At 37.7% G+C, this 26,048-nt stretch overlaps 2 protein-coding genes across 2 annotated transcripts in view; both read left to right on the top strand.

Annotated features, from left to right (window-relative positions):
- Positions 1 to 25,741, top strand: part of CENPK (centromere protein K) — a 75,989-nt gene extending 50,248 nt beyond the window's left edge. Inside the window, exon 10 of the mRNA XM_036279506.1 lies at positions 25,664 to 25,741. Coding sequence (XP_036135399.1) covers positions 25,664 to 25,702 — 39 coding nt within the window. The 3' untranslated portion in view covers positions 25,703 to 25,741. The remainder of the gene's footprint in view (positions 1 to 25,663) is intronic.
- Positions 25,684 to 26,048, top strand: part of ADAMTS6 (ADAM metallopeptidase with thrombospondin type 1 motif 6) — a 222,699-nt gene continuing 222,334 nt past the window's right edge. Inside the window, exon 1 of the mRNA XM_036279502.1 lies at positions 25,684 to 25,802. Within this exon, the coding sequence (XP_036135395.1) occupies positions 25,706 to 25,802 (97 nt within the window). The 5' untranslated portion in view covers positions 25,684 to 25,705. The remainder of the gene's footprint in view (positions 25,803 to 26,048) is intronic.

Here is a 26,048-nt window from a genome sequence, read left to right as displayed (position 1 = left end):
TGCTCAGATGACCAAGGTATTTTTCCTTTAATAGTTGTGGAGAAAGCCTTTCAGACCTGTGGTTGTCCTTGCTAAGGGAGCCTTGGAGCCACAGAAGCAGTTCGTGCTTTCAAAAAAACTTACTTTTCAGTCCTAGGAATGAGGATGATAGATAAGTGGGCTTAAACAGCCTCTAGAGCTGCATTTTTGGTTTTACAAAGGCTTATCAGATATGGACAGCTGTTCTCAAATTTGGGTTGAAACTTAAGAGACATCATAGGTTGACCTGCCTGTTTAATTACATAATCTCTTCTTTCCCTTGGGGCATATAGTTTTATTTTATTTTAGGAAGAGGACTCAAATAATTCCTATCAGGCTGTGACATTAGTTTTTAAAATGGCCAAATTTCAGGTGTAAAAAGTTATTAAATCCTTTCAAATATCTTGTCAGGTTTCAGCTGGGACAAACAGTAAATATTTTTGGCATTATTAATGCAAAGACCTTCTAGGCTTTTCCTCTGACAGCCACAAGAAAGAACTGACAGCATTCATGTCACAGTTTCCCAGTGAGACAATGTCTTTCTACAATACAGTCAGGTGAAAGATGAAATAACTTTAACATAAAGCCTGTTTAAACATTTCAATTTTCCTAATCGTATCAATCTTTACATTTGCATATTCTTTAATCTACTTGTAGTCTGAGTCAGGGCATTGGTTTTTTTTGTTTGCTTGTTTGTTTGTTTGTTGGTATATGCCCCTAGTGGAACCGAACCTGGGACTCTCTGGTCCGCAGGCCAACGCTCCAACCACTGAGCCAAACCAGCCAGGGCGGCATTGGGTTTTTGTACCACGGTTCAGGAATTCCCATCTCAAGGAGTTGTGTTAGTTTCTCTTTTCTCTCCCCTGAGCATTTTACCCACTCTTGAGTAAAGCGGCTTTGGATCCCCAGCAAGGTGTTAAGCCAAAGGACCTTGGCCCTGTTATCAATCCTTAAATTGATTTTACCAGCCTGACTACTGTCCCAAGTGATTGTAATCTCTTCCTTCCAGGCTTTTCAATTCCTCCACACTGGGGTAAATAGAGCAGACTTTTTTGGGGCCCTTTGATCTTAGGGGACCAACAGGGGGTCATCTTGGCCCCATTCAGCCTTTCGTAGTGCTGCACTAAAACCTTTGTCTTAACCTTGTTCTGTTTTATTTAGCCCAATATTTTCTTTTATAGGTTTGTTACTAAATGTACCCCAGTTCTGTAAGATACAGCCCAGAGAACTACACTGGGGTGCAAAGATGGAATTATCAGTGTTACTAAGGTCTTTATCGATCAAAGTAGTGACTGATGGTCAGCTCGAGCAAGCTTAAATAAGTCCTAGGATTAGACAGTTCACACAACAGAACAAACAGGGAACAAGCAGCTACAAGATCTAAGAATAAAGTCTGGTCAGCAATAAGTCAGACACAACAGACAAGATAGCGTAAGGGGTTGAGTGGTCAAAATCCCCCTACTTCTCATATACGTGGTGGGCTCAGATGAGTTGGGACTGGACAAGCTTTCGTTGCCCACTCCTAGGTTTGCTGGCACTCAGTCAGAGTTGGCCTTCTTCCACAAGATGAGACACAGGCCCAACAGGTTTGGAAGATGACCTCAAGCAGATTGACAAACAAGACTTCTCCCTCTTGGTTCCCCGAGTTTCCTGGAGTCCAGGAGAAGGAGACTAGACCAGGTAAAGATTTCTCAGGACCTGCTTACCTCCCTGTTCCCATTCAGGTTTCCCCAAGCCCAGAAGAGGATGGTTTTCCTGAGGTTGTCCTCCATGAAACCTTACTGTAAGATATCATCAATTTCCAAATCACAGCAAATTCCGGATCTAGTCATTTGCATATGCTGCAAACAAAAGCGTAGGTTGGGGGCACCCAGTCATGGACTGCCATCCAGCCTTTGCCTACAAGACCACAGGTCTGCGCAGCTGCTGGATGAGAGCCTGCCTGATGGCAAGCCCTGGGTCCATGGGTCCACAGGCAAAAGGGAGTCCCACGTTGGGCATCAGAATTATTACAGGACTAAAGGTGTCCATTTGCCTGCATGCATCAAATCCCAATAAGACATACACAGAGTTTGCAGCATAGAAGTAAGGGATTACTTGAGGGAGTAGCCCACACCCAGAATCACAGGCAAGCAAATGCTCAAAGACCTGGCTAATCGATGGCTTCCAGGGTTATATAGGGGGGAAATCATTAATCATGGTGACAAAGGTTGTTAGGGTTGTGGTCTCTATTGCTTGGTTGGTGGTAGGGTACGGGGTAGTTGATCATTGCATCTGGTCTTGAAGTCAGCCATGGCATTGCTTTATCTGCTTTTGCCACTTTTCTAGGTCTGGAGCCGAAACGCAGCTGAGGCCTACGTGTTATGTCTGGTTTGATGCAAACTGTCTCTGTGGCCAACAGACCCGAGGCTTTGTTCCTGACATTATTGGATACTGACCAGAATGTCATTGTCCTGAGGGCTTCATGATAAAGAGAGTGGACGTGAAAGGTTAGAAGGAAGAAGGTGAATCAGAGTGCTGGATGAGGCTATTTTAAATCAAAAAAGGAAAGAAGGGGAAAGGTCACACTAAAGAAATGAAGTTTCTACATGGTCCCAGTATCATTAGTTTTCTAAGAGAACTTAGTGTGTACTTTTACTTTTAAAAATGCTTCCTACTATTTGTCATCCAAGTTTCTTGATAACCTTAAATCATCTTTTTAAAAGTAAGCAAGTAATATTCCAAGTATACCATGTCTTTTCTATAGAAAATACAAATGCTGTTATATTTTCATGAATGTAAGTTTTTTTACAGGAAGATAACATATTCCTTCCTAGAATACTTCAGTTGGGAGTCAAAGGAATGCACAACTTTTCATTCCTTGAAATTATGCAGAAAGAAATGGTCCTGGCAGTATACGCCTGACCATAATTCTACAGAGCAGGTTGTGCTGTTGTCCATGGACCTCTCTGTGTTGCAAATTACAGAAAGAAAGAAATAAAGGCAATAAACAACTTGATTTATTTGGCAAGTCTTCATTTCACATTTCACTGATAAATCTCCAGATTAGGATTATTTTACTACAGTATCTTGTATTAGGCTCTAGAGAAAACTATGACTTTATCCGAGTTTAATTCAGTAACCCAGGCTTCTTAGATAGCAAAATTATTTGCCCACTTTCGAGATCAATCATAAAGTAAATTTTAGTAGAATTAGTCTTGATTTGGACTCCATCTAAATTTACAGTTCTTGAAGCTTTTTGTGATTTTGAGTATGTTGGAGAAAATGTTTCAAGTTCTGAGGATCTATGTGTATTTTCACTTTTCATGGATTTAAAGAAATCAGCTGGTTAAAGAATCATCACAAAATGCCAAGGTTGTGGGTTCAATCCCTGGTTAGGGCACATACAAGAATCAACCAGAAAATGTATAAATAAGTGGAATAACCAATCTATGTTTCTCTCTCTCTAAAAATCAATAAATAAAAAATTTTAAAAAGACTGGTTCAACATTCACAAATCAATTAATATCCATCACATCAGACGAAAGCAAAAAAATCTATGCTCATACTAATAGATTTCTGAAAAGCCATTTGACAAAACCCAACACTCATTCATTATTAAAAACTCAGCAAACTAGAATTAGAAAAATTCATTCACTTGATAAAGAACATCTACAAAAAACTTAAAGCTAACATACTTAATGGTGGGAAACTAGGTGAATTCCTCTAACATTAGGAACAAGGCAAGAATGTTTCCTTTCACCACTCCTGTTCAACATTGTAATGGAAATTTTACCTAATGTAATAGGAGAAAAAAAAATTTCCAAGAATCAACAACAAAAAAAATCTCACCCTGGTTGAATTTGGCTCAGTGGTTAGAGCGTCATCCTGCAGACCAAAGAGGCATAAGTTCAGTTCCTGTCAAGAGCATGTACCTCGGTTATGGTTCAGTCCCCGGCCCTGGTCAGGGTCGTGTGGGAAGCAACCAATCCATGTGTCTATCTTACATCGATGTTTCTCTCTCTCTCTTCTTCCCACTCTACCTGAAGATAAATGGAAAAATATTCTCGGGTGAGGATAGGAAAAAAAAAATCTCTTAGAACTAAAGCCCAATTACAGCAAGGTTGCAGGATACAAGGTTAATATACAAAAGCCAATTGTTACCTATATACCTGACATTTAAAACATTTATATTACACACACACACAGACAATAAATCTAGAGAGACTTGGTATAATTCTAACAATATGTATAAGATTTATATGAGAACCTATAAAAGTTATGAAATAAATCAAAGAAGATCACAATAAATGGACAAATATTTCATGTTTATGGACGGAACTACATATCGTTAAAGTCTCAGTTCTTCCAAAATTGATTTATAGATTTAATGCATTCCAATAAAAATCCCAGCAAGCTACTTTGTGGAAATCAACAAATTAATTCTGAAGTTTATGTGGAAAAGCAAAAGACCCAGAATAGCTGTCACAATACTGAAGAAGAATAACAAGTTGGAGGACTGACACCAACTTTAAGACTTACTATAAGGCTATAGCCTCCAAGACAGTGTGATACTGATGAAAGAATGGATAAGTAGTAGATTAATGGAACAGAATAGAGAGCTCAGAAATAAACCCATACAAACATGGATAGCTGATCAATGACAAAGGCACAAAGGCAATTCAATGGAGAAAGTGTAGTCTGTCTTTTATTACACCTTTAACAAAAATCAACTCAGATCATAAAAATGTATAACTATAAAACTTCTAGAAGATAACAAGAGAAAATCTAGTTTGACCCTGGGTTTGGTGAAGACTTTTAGATACAATACAAAAGCACAATCCATGAAAGAAAAGTGGGTAAGTTGAATTTCATTAAAATTTTAAAAACTTCTGCTGTATTTAGGACACTGATAAAATGAAACAGTAAGCTACAGACTAGGAGAAAATATCTGTAAAACACGTTGATAAATCACAGAATTATCAAAATATTTAAAGAACTCTTACAATAAGACAACAAACATTCCAATTAGAAAGAGAGCAAAAGCCCAGCCGGTGTGGCTTGGATTGAGCATCATCCCATGGACTGAGAGGTCCAAGTTTCATGCCTGGTCAGAGAAGGAGAAGGAGAATAAAAATGACAAACCATTAAACACTTTTCCTAGTAAAATGACCAACTGTTAAGTAAGTAGACTAAATGCAAAGTTAGCCAGGACAGCAGATTTTATTGTTTGCCTCTGCCCTTCCTGCTTTCTAATATCTAAATTTTGGTTGAACAGTCTATTCTTGTGTACACAGCCATGCATTTCGTTCAACAAAATATGGTTGAATCCCCTTCTTAGTGATTTATTTAGGAATGCATGTGATGCACTATTGAATACACACACACACATACACATATTTCACACACACACGTATATATAAAATTTTGGAAAGTTTATTTTTATTTTTATTTTATTTTATCCTCTCCCAAGGACATTTTTGCATTTTTGTTCAGAAAGAGAGGGAGAGAGAAAAAGAGAGAGAGAGAGAGAAACATCAACGTGAAAGTGACACATTGAGTGGCTGCCACCCACACAACCAACCAGGGCCAGGGACAAACTGCAACCGAGGTATGTGCCCTTAGCGGGAACAGAACCTGGGTCTCTCTGGACCACAGGCCGACGCTCCAGCAGCTGAGCCAAACCGGCCAGGGCGGAAAGTTTTTTTTACTGACTGAAAAGAAAACAACAGTTCAAGAAGTGATGTCTTCTCTTGTTCTGGTGGGTGTTATTTGGTCTTCATGGAACATCTAGAACTGTATTTTGTAGCCATAATAAGAATTGCCATGGGAAAATCTGGCGTATTTAGTATGACTGAGTCACAAAAGGGAAAGAACAAATTCTGATAATATTATTAAATTAATTGTCCCTAGAGCTGCTCCACTGGGGAATGTGATATATAAGATAACAAATTTCCCTTCTGGGTGAAGTCAATTGAGACAGGTTTATTTGTTTTAATTGATTTTAGAGCGAGAGAGAAACATTGATTTGTTGTTCCACTCGTTTATGCATTGGTTGTTTCTTGTATGTACTCTGTCTGAGGGTCGAATTCACTTGGCATATCAGGATAATGCTCCAACTAGCTGAGCTTCTCAGCCAGGGCAAGGCAGGTTTTTTTTTTTTTTTTTTAATATTACTTGATACTGCCTGGTACAATATCCAATCATCAAATGGAACATTGATTCTTTTTTTTTTTAAAAAAAATGTTTTTATTGACTTTAGACAGAAAGGAAGGGAGAGAGAGAGAAATATTGATGAGAGAGAAATATTGATCTGCTACCTCCTGCACGTCCCCCACTGGGGATTGAACCCACTACCTGGGTATGTGTGCTGACCAGGAATCAAAGCAGAGACCTCTTGGTGCGTGGGTCAATGCTCAACCACTGAGCCACACCAGCCGGGCTAGAACATTAACTCTTCATGAAATTAATATTATGGAACAATCTGCTGAAGACTTTCATATGTGTAATTTGAGGTCATTCAAAGAAATACATCTCTTCCATTCAGAATGGGCTAGGCATTATAACACAAAATAGTGACAAATGAAATGAGATTTGTTTATGAAAGGGAATTAATTACAAATCCCATATCTGATTAAATATAAAAGTTTAAATACAAATTCTACAAGTGGGATACACTGACTGAATAGAGTCAAACTTTGAATTAATGAATTGAAAGTAAAGTGTTTCTTGAAAAGATTTTGCAAGGATAACATATTTTAGAATGTCTAGCTATTTAAATAAAAAATACAACCTATATTTAAAGGAAAAACTCTATAAGGTTACCAAGTTGTATTAGCCTGTTCATAGTGGGGGGGAAATAGCAATTTTTCCACGTGATTATCATATGCACATATAAGTTATGATGTATCTTTAGGCATCAGTATTGCTGACGTAAGGAGTAAATATTTGGTAGGAAGTTAACTTATGGAAGTACTTGTGGTGTTTTGAAGATGAGATAGGATTTTCTTTCTATGTTTGCTTATCTCAGGATATAATGTGTTTGTTTTGACTATGGAGTATGATATGCATTCTTACTGTGCAACAGCAGCAGGGAAATGGTTGATTTTGCTCTTGGACAGTTACATATTATGAAGAAACCAATGGGTGTTTTTTGGGTTGTTTTTTGCTTTACTGTAAGAAAAAAAATTATAAAAAGTAAGCAAAAAAAAAAAAAAAGAGGAAAGTGTTAAAATGGTCTATATATATTTTAAATGATTTTTTTAAAAAAGAATTTCTGCCCTGGATGGTTTGGGTCAGCTAGAGTGTTGGCCCACAGATCGAAGGGTCACAGGTTTGATTTCCAGACAAGGGCACAGGCCTGGATTGCAGGTTCGATCTCCGAGTGGGAGAGGCAACCAATCTCTCTCTCTCAATCTCTCTCTCTCTCTCTCTCTTTCCCCTTCTCTCCCTCCCACTCTATCAAAAAAAAAAAAAAAAATCAATGGAAAAATATCCTCCAGTGAGGATTAACAAAATAAAAAAGAATTTTGTTTATAAAAAAGGAAAACACATTTAGAGAGAGTTAGAAGGCAACCTATAGAATTGGAGAGAATATTTACAATACCTACAATATTTATTCAACAAAGAATTAAAATATGAAATATAGAGAGAGTGCCCAAAAATCAATAAATAGAAAGCATACATCTCTATTAAAAATTATATTGAAATTGCTAAGATCTGGAAACAGCCCAAGTATCCATCAATAGATGAGTGGATAAAAAAGCTGTGGTACATATACACAATAGAACACTATGCAGCTGTTAAGAAAGAAAGATCTCTTATCCTTTGAGACGACATGGAAGGACCTGGAGAGTATTATCCTAAGTGAAACAAGCCAATCAGAGAAAGACAAATATCACATGATCTCACTTATATGTGGATTATAATGAACAAAACAAGCTCAGGGACAAAATAGACCCAGAGACATGGAAGTGGGTTGCAGACTGATAAACCTCAGAAGAGGTGGATGTGGGGGGGAGAGAAGAGATAAACCACAGAACTTTTGTGCATTATGCATAAACAAGGACATAGACAATAATGCTGGGGAGGGGGGCGGGATTGGGAGGAGGGTGTCAATGGGGAAAAAAGAGAAACATCTGTAACAAAAATAAATAAATTTTAAAAAGTATATTGATAAAATGACTTTAGAGACACAACAATAAAAAAGAAATTTGTTGAAAATGTTGTAAAAATAAAGGAGGGAGAGTTTGTTAGCCTGTTTAGACTTCTGGGTAACTTATAAAAATCAGAAATTTATTTTTCACAGTTCTGGAGGCTGGAAATTTGAGATCAGGGTACCAGCATGGTTCATAGCTGGTACCTTCTCACTATGTCCACCAAAGGTGTACAGGGTGAGGGATCTCTGTAGGGTCTCTTTTATAAGAACACTAATCCTATTTATGAGGGTTCCACCTAATAACCTAAGCAACTTTCAAACACCTCACCTCATAATACTCATTACATTGGGCATTAGGAATTTAACATATGAATTATTTTGGGGGGGACCACAAACATTCAGACCATATCATAGAGTAATTCTAGTTTCCAACTAAAAATGGAATAGACACACTTCTTTCTTCTGCTACATACAGCTAAAACCTTTGCTCATTATATATAAAACATGTTATGAAAACTGAAAAGTAAACTGAAGAAGGAACAGTGGCTAGGGATTTGGTGAACTGTGATTGCATTTATTAGATGGAAAAGACCGAGAAACAAGTTGAATTCTGTTGCGGTCACATGAAGTTTGTGCTGCGTATTACACGCATTCAAGCAGACATTTAGGTACAGGAGTCATTGGCATATAGATGTTCTTCAAAGCCATGAAAAATGATACATTAATCAAAGGAAAGCTCAGTCAATAGAGAATAGAATGGATATCAGGACTGACCCCTGGGCACTTTATTTTTTATTGATTGTTTTTAGAGAGAGAGAAACATCCATTTGTGGTTCCTCTTATTTATGCATTCAAGGGTTGATTCTTGTATGTGCCCTGACCAGTGATCAAACCCACAACCTTGGCATATGGGGTTAATGTTCTAAATCAAATGAGCTACCCAGCCAGGGCTGGGTATTTTAATATTTAGTGATTGAGCAGAGAAGGAAGAAGACCTTGAGATAGGAGGGGATCTAGGAGAGTATAGTGTCACAGAACCGGAGGGAAGAAAATACAGCATTCCTAGAACTTGGGAGTGATCGACTAATTCGCATGTTGCTGGGAGTTCAAGAACCACAAAGTTGACCGAGAGGGATTGGCAACATGGATGTCAGAAAATCATTTAGACTTCACTGAGGTCTCTATTATTTGAAACCCTTAGACAGCACTTACAATGTACGTCACTAAATTATATAACTCACTGCATTTTCCCTTATCATACTTTAATCTTGTTTTCAATTTGTAAATTTATTGAGACAAGGAACCATGCCTTATATTTTTATACTTCCTAGCCCTTTGCACAATGCTAAAGAGTAGACAATTATTAATAGTATGTTAGGGTCTTTGCTGTTAGAGCAAGGTCTTTGCTGTTAGCTTTGACTTCATTTTCTCGTCCTTCTTTCTGAATGTTAGATATTTTTATAGTCTCGTTGTAAACCATTGATTATACCCACTCTTTTTCTTCTCATTTTTTTTTTCTTCCTGCTATTGATCTCATATTCTAATAAGAAAGTAAATAGCCCTGGCCAGTTTGGCTCAGCGGTTAGAGCGTCGGCCTGCGGTCCAGAGAGACCCGGGTTCGATTCCCGCTAAGGGCATGTACCTTGGTTGCAGTTTGTCTCCGGCCCTGGTTGGGTCGTGCGGGTGGCGACCACTGGATGTGTCCCTTTCATGTCGATGTTTCTCTCTCTCTCTCTATCCTTCCCACTCTATCTGAACAAAAAATGGAAAAATGTCCTCAGGTGAGGATAAAAAAAAAAAAAGGAAATAAGGAAAGAGAGGTTAAAATGAAACTATTTTTTGTCACTCTTTGTGGTAAATGAAAGGCTAAAATAAGATAAATCATATGAATTTCACTTCACTTTGCTCATCTATATCATTATATTGCTAATTGCAAATTAGCAATATGCAAAATATGCACTAATTGCAAAATAGTATGAAAGTCTGAAATTTTCAGATAAATTTTAATAACAAATAATAGTAGTCTCTATTTTTTTCCTTTTTGTAAAGTTGTAAATCAGTACAACTATACAGAGATTAAAATAATAAATACCTGCTTTGGATAAAACAGTGTGGTTCTTTGGAAAATAAATTTACAGGGTGATGTGATCATAAATTCCTAGCTGGGCAGGTCATGGGGTCGTCATGCTCCAGGCCTATAGCCTTATCTTTGCCTTGAGCAAGCCCTGTCCATTGTTTCTGAACTGCTAGTCGGGCAGGTTCTTTCAAATGCCTCTTTTCAGACTCTTGAGAAACCATACTCAAAAGAGCACACATTCTTGTTAACTAGTCTCAATCCAATCATTGCTTTCTCCCACCCTCATGTAATCTTCCTTACTTCCCTCCTTAATTTCAAATGTATAAACAAAACTGCAAAACTGTTGTTCTCTGGAGCATTGGAGATCTTGCTTTCCAGCAATTGTCATGGGCTTTGACTCAAATAAACTTTAATGAAAACTCTCTACGGGTTGGGATGTTTCTTAAGTTGACACCATGCTCACTAAACACCATGAATGAACAGATGTTAAACGTTTAAAAAATAATAATAATTCAGGTTGTTTTTTTCAAACAAAATTTTATGGATTTGGTTGATGCCCACTTTGTGCTCCTCCTTAACACCATTTGTTTCTCTCTCTCCCCCAGGTAACTAAGATCTTTAAGATTCTATGTTCTTCCTGTGCACACTTTTGTAAGTTTGAGATATATATTTGGTGTATTATTAAAAATTTATGCCCTGGCCGGTTTGGCTCAGCAGTTAGAATGTGGGGCCTGTGGACCAAAGAGTTGTGGGTTTGATTCCAGTCAAGGGCACGTACCTCAGTTGTGGTTCGGTCCCCAGCCCTGGTTGAGGTCGTGCAGGAGGCAGCCAGTCGATGTGTCTCTCTCACATTTATGTTTTTCTCTCTCTCCCTTCTACTCTGTCTGAAGATAAATGAAAAAGTATCCTTGGGAGAGGATTTAAAAAAAAATTTTATATAAATGGTGTATTATATACATCTTACCCCAATATGAATCAGAATGTGTCCTATTATAGCATTTCAACTCAACGTTTTATAATTTACCCACACTGATGCTTGTATATAATTCATCATTTAACTGTCATATAAAATTCCATTGTAGAAATAGATTGCAATTTATTTTGTCCCTATTGATAATCATTTAGGTTGTTTCCAATTATTCACTGCTACAAATTGTGTTCTTATAATTATTAAAAAAATTTTTTTTTCTTTATTGATGTTAGAGAGAGAGAGGAAGTGAGAGGGAGAGATAGAAACATCGATGAGAAAGTGCAATAATTGGCTGCCTCCTGCATGCCCCCCACTTGGGATTTGGCCGACAACCTGGGCATGTGCCCTGACTGGGAATCAAACTGGTGACCTCTTAGTTCATGGGTCTATGCTCAACCACTGAGCCACACCAGCCAGGCTGTTGTTCTAATTATTAATGGGGATTCTCATGTGCAAGAATTTCTTATGATTATATACTTAAAAATGGAATGGCCAGGTAAAAGACTATGCGCATCTTCCTCTTTATTAGATGTTGCCAAATTGCTCTCCATGGTGTTTGCACTTAATTTGTACATCCGTCAACAGTATATCAGATGTCCAGTTTGCCCTATCCTCCCAAACACCCGATATTATCAAATTTTCAGTTTTACCACTCAAATGAAGGAGAAGCATTTCCATTTCAATGATTGCTAGCAAGATTGAACACTTTCTTATTCATTTATTGGTCATTAGCTTTTTTTCTCCTGTGACTTTTCTGTTCATGCTATTTTCCTCTTTTTACCTGTGTGGACTATCTCTTGTGGATGAAGTAGTGGCCACATACTAAACCTGACAGGCTCAGGGGAGGTCTTCGAGGTGGGCCTTACAAACTCAGAGACCAAAAGTAACCATGTAAGATGGTCTGAACATGCAAATTTTTAACTAAATGCCAAACATGGTGGGGAGTCTTACCCTAGGCCTGCAGATTCCTTGACAAAGGCCAATCTTTACCTTAAATGAGCCTTTTCTATTGTCTATTGTCTTTATGTAAGATAACATACCTCTGAAATGGCAGAGTAATCTTTTCTAGACCTGCACTAGAACACAAGACCATAAAAATCTTTTACTGTTATCTCTGTTCACACATACATCTCTTTGTGCTATAAAGGTCAGTTTTTAACTATCCCATTACCACCAATTAAAAGAAGTATGTGTCTCTCCATTTTGCTTTTTATCCAATCCTAGAGATTTGCATTTTGCTTTCTCCCGCCTCCCTAATCTACCACCAATGAATGGCGTTCATGTAGCCCTCCTTACGTCTTCTCCTTTTACTCTCATGTATAAAATAAGCTGCAAAACTCCCATTCGCCAGAGCATTTTCTCACTTTGTTGAGATTTTGCTTCCTTGGCATCCGTTTGGCTCGAACAAACTCATAAAAATTCTCTACAGGTAAGTGGATATGTTTCTTATATTGACACTCCTATAGATTTTTGAGAGTTCTTTCAGTATTCTAGGTATTGATTATATTTCACTTACATGTGTTGCAAATTCTCCTAATTTCTAGCTTATATTTTACTTTTCAGTGGCTTTAAAAATTTTATTTAAACTTATCAGTCTTTTCCTCTGTGGTTTGGTCTTTTGCATCTTATTTAAGAAATCCTACAATAATCCTTCAAAAGACTAAAAAATATTTAATTTCACTATTTCAAATTCAATCCAGTCTCATTGAAAGAATAAAATGTATGTGTAGAAAGTGTATGGACTTTTTAAGTTTTAATGTGTTGAATCTGTTTTTTTGTTTTTTAATTTTTAAAAATTGATTTGCTAGAGAGAGAAACATTAATTTGTTATTCCACTTATTTATACATTCATTTGTTGATTCTTGTATGTACTTTGACCTTGCACCCATAACCTTGGCATATTGGGATGATGCTCTAACCAACTGAGCTATTCATCCAGGGTTTGAATCTGGCTTTAATGTCTGGGATGTAGAATTCAAAATTTATCATATTTAGAGGTAGTCAGCGTTCCAATTTAATAATTCCAAGCAAGCATACAATCAGAATTCTTCATCTCTTTTTCTTAAAATACAAGCAAATAGTCTAATTTTAAGAAAGGTCTGCCCCGGGCGGTTTGGCTCAGCGGTTAGAGCATCGGCCTGCGGTCCGGAGAGACCCTGGTTTGATTCCCGCTAAGGGCATGTACCTCGGTTGCAGTTTGTCCCCGGCCCTGGTTGGTCGTGCGGGTGGCAGCCACTCGATGTGTGTCACTTTCACGTCTATGTTTCTCTCTCTCTTTCTTCCTCTCTCTCCCTCCCACTCTATCTGAACAAAAAATGGAAAAATGTCCTCGGGTGAGGATAAAAAAAAAAAAAAAGAAATGTCTTGTTTTTTATCTAAAAAATTAAATTTACATGCTGACATATTAAAATTGTAAGTTACTCAGCGGTTAGAGCGTTGGCCCGTGGACCAGAGAATCCCGGGTTTGGTTCCTGCTAAGAGCACGTATCTTGGTTGCAGTTTGTCTCCGGCCTGATTGGGGTCGTGTGGGTGGCAGCCACTTGATGTGTGTCTTTCATGTTGATGTTTCTCTCTCTCTCTCTTCCTTCCTCTCTCCCTCCTGCTCTATCTGAAGATAAATGCAAAAAAAAAAAAAAAAAAAAAAAAAAAATGTCCTCAGGTGAGGATAAAAAAAAAAGGTAAGTTACAGGTTTATTTATTTATTTTTTACTTTTGAAAGTTTCTCAGTCCCCATTCATTGGCTCTCAAATGTCTTTTCTGACATTGCTTCTGTTTTTCAGTCTCTGAAACACATACACACATACATGCAGACATACATACATACAAATTCCTTCCTCTCTCGAATTTCCATTTATTCCATCTTGATTTCCTGAAAGGGTCCTATTCACTTAGATTTATTAGGTTTCTAGAGATTGCTCACACAACTTTTTTTAGGTGTAAGTAGGGGGGTTGTTATCAACTCTACTCTGTCCATAATCTTCGTTTCTTAATTAAACAGAAAAGGAAAGCTGAAGGGAAGTTTTCATTCAGTAAAGGATTAGTCATTAAAATAATTTTAAAGAATTTCGACTGCAACTGAAATTCATTCAGGGTTTAATTTAAATTTGTTTCATACAATTAAATTAAGATATAATGCATGAGTCCGGCTGGTGTGGCTCAGTGGTTGAGCGTTGACCCATGCACCAAGAGGTCGCAGGTTCGATTGCTGGTCAGGACACATGTTCCGGTTGTGAGCCTGATCCCCGTGAGGGGCATGCAGGAGGTGGCCAATCGATGTTCTCTCTCATTGATGTTTCTATCTCTCTCTCCTTCTCCCTTCCTCTCTCTCTCAAATCAATAAAAGAAAGCAAAGAAAAAGAAAAAATGAGGAAGAACTGATAGATTAAAAGAGTTGCACGGTTACATAGGCAGATTCACTTTGTGAAAATTTATTAGATCATACACTTTCATTAAATTTTATATTTATGCACTTTACTATATGTTTATAAAACTTCAATAAAAAATTTTTAAAAAGAGACAAGAGATCAGCCTAATGCAATATATGGATGATGATCCTAATAAAAGGAGTTTTTTCAAAAGTATATTTTGTAATTGAGAAAATTTGATATTTGATGAAATTAAGGAATTATTTTAGGAGTAATAGTGGTATAGTAATGATTATTTACTTGTTTAGTCCTTATATTTTAGAAATACAGGTAAATAATGGATGCAATGAATTGTTAACTGGAATTGGTTTCAACATAATCTAGTTTGGTGGAGGGAGTAATGGGAAAATATTGGTCAAGTGTTGACACTTTCTGAAACTGGATGATGGATACATTGGAATTTTCTGCTTTTGTATGTGTTTGAATTCTCTGTAATACAATTAAAATGCAAACACACATACACACATTTCCATTTCTCATGCTAGTAATTTTTCACTCATACTTTAAAATTTTTTAAATTTTATTGATATTAGAGAAAGAGGAAGGGGAGAGAGATTAATTTGATATTCCACTTATTTATGCATTTATTTGTTTCTTCTTGTATGTGCCCTGACGGGAGAATAAATCTGCAAACTTGGTATAATTCAGTCATTTGAAGGAGAGAAAGAATCTTTTGGAAAATGTTCATTACTCTCTTTAGACGCAGGATGGCACTCTTTGAATAAGTAATTAGCCAAAGTCCACTGCTGGCTGGATAAACTCCTTTCCTTTACAATATTGTTACTTCCTAGGGCAGTTTGTCTCAGTTGAGAATAAAAAATTTTAAGATAGCTTATAGAGATGATTACTACTCACATCTTAACTTTAGTTTTCTGTGCTGGCTGTGTTTATCCATCACCAATTTTTGAAAAATTAAGGACAGGGTTCACAACAATTTAAAGGATGATTTGATGCAAGAACAGCTCTGTGCCCACTCTTCTTACTTTTGTTGTTTACAATTATTGCTTTGAGATCAGCCCCTTCTTCTATGTTAATACAAATATCTATATTTCCGTATGAATCATCTTCATTTAACGCTGTGAATGCCAACCACAGGATGTATTTCTACGTTTTAAATGGCATTGAGCCAAATACTACTGATTTAAGGTCAAGATGAGGACTACTGACTGTGGACAGATGCTTTCCCCTTTCAACCCTCAAAAAAGAATGGAAATAACTGTATTCTTGGACGTTCTCGGTCTGATTCATGCCTTCTTTTAGCCAACTATTCATGTATTCACCAGAAGAATTACACCTACTACCTCCGGTGTAGGAAGAAAAAAAAAATCAAATGAGCAATAATGTTAGCAGAAGCTTGAAACTTAAGCGCCGGTTTTCAGAAAGGTCCTCCTCCCCACCCCCTTCCCTCCGGTCCAATTCCCTTTTCTGGTTCTGGCCATCGGAAATTGACTTGGCGTTAACTACGGACTGGAATTTCAAGGCGTCAATTCCTTCACCCCCACCCCCAACCTTGGAAACTCTTAAACCTCTTCCTATCCTACTCTCAGCGGTAGAAACAGATAAATGATGCAGCAGATTCCACCGCTGAAAGACATTTGTCCTGAGCTATTTTCACTTTTTTCCCTCCTGTTTCCGATCGGTGTGCCAGACTTTGTTTGCTTGCTTAGGACATGGAAAACATATTTGGGCATTTCCCCCACAGTTTTATGCCAGTGGCTTTCTCCCAGCAAATGAAAGTGAAAGTGCTACGTTGTAGTGGTGTTTTATCCTTAAAGTAGGAACTGGCTTCTGGTGTGTATGGGGGCGGGGGGATGGGAGGCGGGAGGGTGGGATTGGGAAGCTTGAAGAACCAGTTTTGAGGTTTTGTTTGTTTATCTTGAGATCACAGCAGGGTTCCTGCCCACCCCCCCTTTTAGGGGGTCTGACTTTGGATTTATTTTCTTTTGGGCAGTCATTGAGGTTTCATTCAATGTACTGAATTAAAAAAATACACTCCACTTGTAGCTTTCCCCGGTTGCACTTTAAAACACCACCCAGTCTCACCCTCATCTGGAAATAATGCAAGCTTCTTTCTCTTCCCCCGCTCCCTCCTCCCCTACTTTTTTTTTTTTTTTTTTTTTCTTTTTAAAGCCCCACATAACCTGAAGTCGACAATCAGATGGAAAATGTGCTGGTCTTAGTTTACTTTAGTCTACTCTCCCTTTCGGTGGCGATTTTACTTGCAGAGGTGTGTTTTTAAAAGAGGCATTTTGTGCACATGTAGTTACCGAGTCTTGAAATCTGTCACTGATGTAAACTTCCTGTAGGATTCCTCAAAGGCACTATTTATGTGCAACTTTTAATATTTTTGTCGTGTGCACTTAAAAATAAAAGTACAAGCAGAAGGACACCGGAGATCTTAACAGTGACATTAGTTCATCTAAAGTCATTCATCCTCTCCCTCCCCCTTCCTTTTTCCAAGAAACAACTAATCACAAACCAGGCTAGAATTTCTAAAAGAGGTTAGAGGAGGAGGAGGAGGAAAAGAGGCGGAGTGGGGTAGGGGGCTGAGGTTAGAAGGGCCAGAATTTCTCTCATTCACAGGGTGGAAAAGTTGACATTGTCTAAGCCCTTCTGAATGGCTGGTAGTTGGTTACCCCGATTGTACCTCTACCTCCCCTCCCCCTCCACGTGACGACCTAGGACACATGCGCACCCGACGCCCGGCACATCTGCACACTGACGTCAGTGCTCTGCCTCCGAGGAAACGCTTGCCAAATTTTCTGCTGCAATCCAAGTTGGCTCTAGGGCTACTTCAACAAAACTTTGCTCCTCTTGTCTTCTTTTCTCCTGATACCTTTTGATGCTCTTCACATGTTATTTGCATAGCAAAGGCACTGAGCTGTCCAGGAAGAAAGGGCACCACTTCCACCCCCAATAAGTCTTTTTAACCCCCTTCCTTTCTTTTTTCCCTTTCCTTTCCTTTTCTTTCTTTCCTTCTTTTTCTTTTCTTTTCTTATTTTTTTTTTTTTGGGGGGGGGGCGGGAGAAAAAGGGGGTTTTGCAAAAGCAGCATCTCAGAATGATAACCTGGTTGTATGGAAGGCATCTCTTTTTCTGCCAAATCGGAAAGTCCGTTCTCTAAAGCCCGGGTTAGCCAGACTATAGGGTTTTATTCTGGCTGCAGAATAACTAACTGACTGCTGTGGCTTTGCAAAGGGGGGCAGAAAAAAAAAAAGTTAAGAGAGGAGAGGGAGTACGTGAGTCGTCCAGTGCAATCTCTATTGTTTGAAACTTACTTTTTATCAGAATTTGAAGATGAAAACGGTAAGGAAGACTTCCACAATATTCAATGAAACCGTTTTTTTAAAAAAAATTAAAACTTGTGCTTTGCTTGTCTTCCGAATAACGCGTAGAAAACTTTTTTCTGTGTGTGTGTGTGTATGTGTGTGTGTGTGTGTGTGTGTGTGTGTGTATGTGTGTGTGTTTTAATGGCACTGAGTGAGCTTGACTGAACTCATTTTACAGATAGAAATCTTTTTAACTCCAGACTAGACGGGGGTTGGAGAATTCTGGGTCTTGCAAGTATTTTATGATGCAAAAATATATACGTTTATTATACGAATAGATGTTTTGTGAAGTGTGACTTGATTATGATTATGATTATTGTGGTCTTTTAACTCATCACCAAATAGTAATCGGGAAAGTAATAATGATGTGTATTTAAACTGATTTCCAGTTTTCTTAAAGAAAAACCTTCTGCATTTTATGGTTTCATGTCAGTGTCTTAAGTAGTCAGACAAGTGCATAGTTTATGCCTGGGCTCCGAGGGCAGAATTAATGTGCTAGCTGTAGCCCCGATGCTCTAGGATATGTTAAGCTCTTAATAGGCTAATCAAAGAGATGGAAGCGTGTGTTTTTGATTTACTTTTGGCCACTTGGGACGTGCTAGACTCATATCCCTCCGGAGCCTTGAATATCGGGGTATGTCTGTTTATATGGTACATGGGATCAAAGTTCAGGGATTTTGGGGGGGGGTGAGTGCTGGAGGGGTTATTGGAAAGCTGCCTTCTGATAATGTGTACTACAATTCCTGTCTTTGGTAATTTCTTTCCTTGTTGTACTAGAAGAAAAGAGAGCGAGAGAGTGAGAAAGCGCACTGAGAGGGAACAAGAGAGTGAGTTTCTTACTCTTGTTTTTATTTGAGCTGCCGGTGCAACGCGTTTGGGCCAAATGCCAACTGTCTGGGTCACACGCGTTTTATCCAAATAGATTTAGCGCTGCTGTCTGGAAATGGGCTGCTGAATGTTAACTTTAGGATCAACTCAACCAGGGCAGCTCAGACTGTTACCCTCTGTCTGGGCGAAGTGGGGTTGGGGAAGGGGCATGAGGGTGTACAGAACTGGGCGGGGGGTGGGGTTTTTTTGGGGGGGACACACTGAACCATTGCTTGGAGCTTTTAAAAAGACACTGGAGTGTGAATTTCAACATATTCTTTTATGTTTAAATATCTTGGACTAATTTTCTTTCTTTTGTTTTTCTTTCTCTTTTTAGCTTATGTTGATTAGACTCAAACTTAGATGTGGGAATGACAGTTCTCAAAATTCATCACAGGGAAAGAAATGTAAAATAAAACTGCTGTAGTTGAAGGAAATTGAGAAAATTAATTTTGGAGTTAATTGTTTTTCTGTGTCTCACCAATGTGGTATAACTGCAATTCTGGTTTATATTATTTTAGTGCTTAAATGTGATCATTGGTGTTTTGCATTTTTGAAGAATAGTATATAAATGCAAATAGTTGATTTCAAACAAATCAAATTCATTCATTTGCTACAAATGGCAGCAAATGAAATCTATGTTGTAGTATTAATATTTTTGTAATTCTCAAGGGGAAAAACTCTAACCTCAAGACTTGAAATATTTAATACTTTTCCTGTCTGGACCAATATGTATGAGATTAATTCCTACTCTTGTCTACTCTTACCACTTCCTCTTTATTTCCTTAGCAACCACTAGTAGTGGTTTAGGATGAGTCTCTATGCCAAATCTTATCCTATGTGTGACTTTTGTGAGCAAATAAAGAGAGTTAACATATTAAGAGAGTTAATAGCACATGCAATAGGACATTTCTGAGTGGGGAGAAGCAAACGTGGAAGAGGTTGATAACTCTCTTGGTTATACCAGAGGACAGAGCTGATTATCAACATTGTGAGCCAACCCCAAGAGAAACATGTGTTTGTTTTTCAGGAGAGAAATTATAACAGATAATGTATATCTAATTTGCCATCTGGAAAAAAAAAATAGTTTGGGACAATTGTAATTTAGGGCCTGATTTTTGTAGAATGATATTTTGTATTTTTGCTTTTGGTTCATTTGCTTTTCTTGGGAAGTTCTGAGTATGTTTAATTATACCTTTCCTTGGAAACCAATCTTACAAAGTTCATAAATGATCTGGAAAGCTTTGTACCTATGTCCTTGGCATGTAGTATAGGACAAGAAATATTTGTTGAGAGAATAAATGGAAAATGAAGTAGGTTAATTTTCACATATAAAAATTAAACACCTGAAGGGAGCAGAATATTGTTGCTTCTTCTGTGAAGACCAGATCAGCCTTAAAATAAATAGCCAGGGTTAAAATGGATGAAAGAAGTTGAGAAGGATGTTATACATGTTCTTTTAGCTCCATAATAATAGTTCAGGAGAGGAAATTATTACCTTGGCTACTCCCAGATCACTTGAGTGGGAAGTAAAGATGATAGAGGGAAAAGACAAGTGAGCACCCTTCAGCCAGGCAGACTACTTGAGGGAACTACTGTAGTGCAACTTGTCTGATCTTATTTCTGTTTAGCTAGAGTAGCTTTGATCCATGGAAGCAGGTAAATGATCCCTTAACCTTACTGGCAGGTGTGTATGTATTTGGAAAAAAGCATACACATATGCAATCAAAGTAAAATGAAAGTTTTCAAATTTAAAGTCTTATAAGCCTGGTTATCATGACCTAAATTCTTTACTGTTTGCTCTAAAAGACAATACAATGTAGTTGATTGATTCCATCATCATCTCCAACCATTCCACATTTTTGAGGAAAGGAGGAACGTAAAACTATTTTTGAAGGAAGGCCTTTGAAAAGTGATGAGTCAGATAATGAGGAGAAGGGGGGCTAATATTTGTTTAGCCATTAAAGTGAAGTGTTCGAACACTTCACATCATGTGTAATCTAATTTAATCTCTCAACAGGTCTTTGTAAGGTAGATATCATTATCACAGTTTTATGGATGAGGTAACAGATCCAGAGAGTTTAAATAACTTGGAGTCAAGCCAGGGCTCAAAGCTTTTGTGCTTTTCCATAATAATGCTTCTGCTATACAATGTAAAGAGTTAATGCATTATGATTTCTGGGCAATTATGTAATGTTTTAATGTTAGTTTGAATTTTGGAAACTATATCTATCAGTGACTCTACTTAGTTGTTGATGATATGCAGGTTAAGGTCTTCAGCAGGTGTGAGAAAGTAAGTTAACCCATTCATTTAAAAAAAAATTGTTTTTAACTATTTAGATTATCCACTTTATTGATAGGAAAAAGTTTCAGTGAGAAACTTGGCACACTGATATTCATCTGCTAAACTGTTATCATCTGGTATACAATAATAATTAAGTAGGGAGTATAGTAAGGAAAGGCGAGAAAGGAAACCAAGAGGCGGACAGAAGCCTTATTTTCAGAGTTTAGGCCCTTGATAGGCTTTATCCTGAGAATAGCAGGGAGCACTTGAGGGTTATTGAGCAAAAAAGGGACATTGTCACTTTGATGGCTAGTGTCAGCCCTTAAACCCGTGGCTCCCATGTAGTATTCATAATCCTTACAGTGTCCGCATGGGGGCACAGGGAGGTGTCCAAAGACTGGAAATCAGAGGTTGAATTGGTTCCTGCCACCCTGTGTCTCCAGCCTGCAGGCCCCAGGCTGAGTGTAACTGACCTCGATGAAGCCATCATCCTCCTCCTCTTCACTCGCCTCCGGACACATCCCCTTCCTTGTCTCAGGCAGCAGGTGATGCTGGTAGCTGATGTGGTATTTTCCGCAAAGAAAGGACCACATCCCGCAGCAAAACCCCCACCAGCACAGGCCTTGCCGGGCCCTGGTCCCTGGTTCAGCAGGATATGGCTGATGCTGTGGGGAGCTCTGAGGGCCCCACAAATGTTTGGTTTGTCTCACTCATGGAGTGGCTGGAAGATATCTGTGATCCTTAGCCTCGGCCAGAAGAGCCCTGGCTCGAAGGAGATCCCCAGGTATCAGGCAGCCTGGGGCACAGAGTTCTATTGGAGGACCAGCTTGGGGTGCAGATTATCTGCAGGTGGAGTACCTGGGTCAGAGAAGTATCTTAGAGGAGTGTCCAGGCTAAGAAAGCACCCAATTTGTAGCTCTTTTCCTGCTCCCAGGAGCCCTCAGGCATTTGTGGGCTTCCCCTCCCAGCCTCCCCACCCCCACTCCCAACCCCACCCCATTCATTTTTGTTGTGAGGCGACTAAGATATGTTTGTTGTTGATATTCGTTGAGCTTGAGCCAACTCATCTACTTACTATTAACTTTCTTCACTGGCACTGGAGGCTTGAAAAATGTGGAAAGTGAGGGCTGGCGTAAGTAAAGGAGAAAGAAAGCCAAATGTATTGAGTGCCTATGTGCCAGATACTGTAGGTAGTGGTGGAACCAAGACTGTAGCTCTGGTTTGTTTAACCTCAGAGCTTCTGCTCTTTCTGCCGTGCACCGATGCCCTTTTTACTATTAAGTCCTTAAATCAAATGTTAGTCTACTTCTGGCCAAATAGTTACATATTACTTTTTCTCTCAATGCTACTGGTTTACTTAGCTTGGGTGTTTACAGGACAGTGTTAGTAATGGTAAGAGTGAAGGTTACAAAATTGAAGAGCAGGAAATTTCTCAAGGGAAAAAGGAGTGAACTATAAGAAATGAGATCAGCTAACTGATAACTGGATTATTTTCATTACTGTCATTGAGTAATTGTGTGATTTAATCTCTTTATAGATTTTTGCCCGAGAAAGGATATATAGTGCCTGCTGTCTTGCCAAATCATTGTAGAAATAATTTTGAAGTGAAACAAATGTGTATAAAGTTGCTTAAAACTATTCACATTAATTAACCTATGCCATTTATGAATATCTTATCTGATACTGGTTATATGCAACTGTGATTGAATATTTAAGTTAGGGTGTCTTAAACTGGAAGTGTGATGTAATAGAAACAATTTAGACCTTAGATCTAAGTAGCCTTTTTATGACTCTGGGCTCTGCTGTTTTCTATCTATATACTATGACCACTATGAGCTTCAGATTCTTTATCTGTAAATTGGCAGCTGTCTTAGTTATCAATTGCTGTAAAATAAATAAATAAAGAAATAAATAATAAAACAACAAAAAACAAAACTAACAGACAAACAAAAAACCATAAACTTAATGGCTTAAAATTACACACATTTATTATCTCAGAGTTTTTGTGGTTCAGAAGTCTGGGCATGGCTGAGCTATCCCTGTACTTCAGGGTCTGTCATGAATCTCAGTGAAGGTGTTGGCAAGGACTGGGGTCACCATAGAAGGCTCAACCGGGAGGGGATCTGCTTCTAAGCTTACATATTAATGTGCAGGATTCAGTTTCTTGCAGGCTATTGCATTGAGGGCCTCATCTCCTTGCCAATGGTTATCTAAAAGCTGCTTCCAGTTCCTTACCATGTGAGCCTCCCCATATGGCAGCTCGCTTCATCAAATCAACAAGGGGGAGAGAGTTCACAGTAAGATGGCAGTTAGAATCTTTTGTAATTTAATCATGGAAGTGATATCCCCTCCACATTGAGGTCTTCAATTAGGAGCAAATTTGTCAAGGGATGCAGTTTACACAAGAGTGGAGATATCAGGAAGCAGGATTATTAGAGTCTGCCTGGGCACAGGGCACTAATACCTACTTCACGAGATTGTTGTGAATATTCAAAGAAGTGACATATATTTCAAATTCCCCTTATTTTTGGTCTGACCTTGAACTACCTTTCTAGATACCACCTATTAGTCTTCTGCATAGGAACCAAACTTATTACTAATACTATTTTCCTTTTTTTTCCTTACCATTTAGACTCTATGGAATCTATTTCTTTAATTTGTCATGATTGCCCCCAGCAATCTGTGAAATTCTGTTCATCTTCGAGGGCCTATCTCAAATGCTATTTTTTTTTTTTTTAATAAACTTTCCTTGACGCATCCTTCTCTGATTCAGAAGTCATCTCCCTCATCGAATCTTGAACACCTTTCCAAACATCACTACGACATATGTCAGTCTGCCTTGAATTTTACCTTTGTTACTTAGATTATAAGTAATGATTGAGTCTTAATCTTTTCTGTGTCCCATGTTGTTATAATATCATTTTGAAAATATAGTAAGACAATATTTGTTGATTGATGAAATAGCCTTTTCAAGGCTTAGCAGTTTAATAACTTGTAGAGACAGACATAAAGAATTTTAAATGGTTGTGGTTGTTTTATATGTTGTAATAACCAATATTTCTAGCACCATAAGGAATAAGGTATTCCACATAATTTTCCAGTTAACTACAAGTATCCTTTTATATGCCTAAAGTGACTTTATTTGAACAACTCTTTATTTACTTATTCATTTTTTTCAACCAACCAATATTTAAGCATTTATTATGATAATCTCATATATTAGAGACATGGGATAAAAATCTCTAACATCGCTTTTGTACTTATCTATCTTTATAGTAAGTTGTCTTATTAAGAGTAGTTTAACCTTTTATTCCTGACTCAGGCATAGTATTCTGAGTATCAGATACTGATTATAACACAGTCATATGCACAACTGCAACTCTTAAACCATAAAAGTGAGGACTGTTTCTACACCAAACTGTATTGATTTGGAGTTCTAAAACTACTTTTTAGTTTTTTGTCCTTATTATTATTATTATTATTATTAATCACTTTTGTGCTGTTAGTGAGATAGTTTCTGGTCCCTTTGTTTTCTTCTAAAGTGCTATGTGCTGGGACATCAGGTAGCCAAGTACGCTAGCTTTCTGTATGAAGTGTGAATTCATAGGCTCGGAGTGAGGTTGTATGTCAGAGGGAAAGTACATGAGATAGGACATGAAATCTGTTGTGATACCCAAAATGAATTTTTAAACATTATTTTCTTTCCAGAGAATGAATTTCTTTTCCTTTCAGATAGAGTCTAGGTAGTTGAAGTTGTCTTATATGAATTACCTTGGAAGTCATATAAGACTTCCAGATAAAGTCAAGGGTTGCAATAAATATGATTCAACTTTTCAGAAGTTTAGCTTGTGTTACTGTCTGAGCATTCAGACGGCGGCTAAATGTCACTGTGTGTTTGTAAATCTAGTCTCTAAGAAAAAAAATAGGTGCCTTAGTATGCAACAAATCAATCTGTGGATGTTCTAAAAAGCATGTAAAGCAATGGGATCACATACTGTTGAACACTTTCATAAAATGAACTTTGATGGTGAAGTCAGCCTACTTTTTAATTTTATCAAAAGGAGGTTAGTCACTGTACCCACACATTGTTATCTTCAAAGTTTCTTTTTAAAGAACTTTTCTTTCTCTTCAGACTCCTTCTTTGATTATTAAATAGCTCTGACATTATCCTGCTAAACATTTAGGTTTCTAACTCTGTGTTTAGTCTTGTGAATTTTATTTAGACTATAAAGAACAACAATGGTCTAATTTAACTACATTAAATTATTTCGTAGTATATGTCCTTTGGCAAGGAATCAGCAACATAGATCTGTCCATTCAAGATATTTTTCAGTTAATTAAAATTTTTGTTTTTGTTTTACTAGGTTAAAAAATGGCCATACTTTAGTAAATAATCAGCTTAATGCTCTTCTAATGAAAATTTTACCATCATTAATTGTTTCATTTTGGATTGAGAATATGAATCCAGATATAGAAGAAAGTACGGGATATCGGGAAAAGTACCTGTTAAACAGTGGACCATCTAAAAACTAATCTGCTGTGGTATTGACTCTCTAGCACATAGGTAGCCCTCCAGAAAATCATCCAGTTTGCTAAATTATGGAAATTTTGTGGAAGACGTTGACCTGGATTTTGAGCCTCATCATGGCTTCATCGGAATTTCATAGTGACCACAGGCTCTCATACAGTTCACAAGGTAGGATTCCTGCTTTTGAAACAGACAAAACTTTTTGCTATTAATCTGACAAGAAAAGATTCTGAATATTTAGTTTGCATGAACATATTCTTTGGGATATGGAGTGATAGGAGCAGAGGCCTCCTGTGTCTGTTCAGTGTTCATTTCATAAATGTTAAGGAGTCTAAAAGTCTGTTTAACTTGTTCTACTGGTGTTTAATATCCAGTGGATTTTAAAGTTGACTGGTCTTTTTCAGAAGATGATAG

Source organism: Molossus molossus, unplaced genomic scaffold, assembly GCF_014108415.1.
Source record: "Molossus molossus isolate mMolMol1 unplaced genomic scaffold, mMolMol1.p scaffold_m16_p_3, whole genome shotgun sequence".
NCBI classification, from domain to species: domain Eukaryota; kingdom Metazoa; phylum Chordata; class Mammalia; order Chiroptera; family Molossidae; genus Molossus; species Molossus molossus.
Note: the sequence above shows the minus strand (reverse complement) of the source record. Positions and strands in the feature narration are given on the sequence as shown.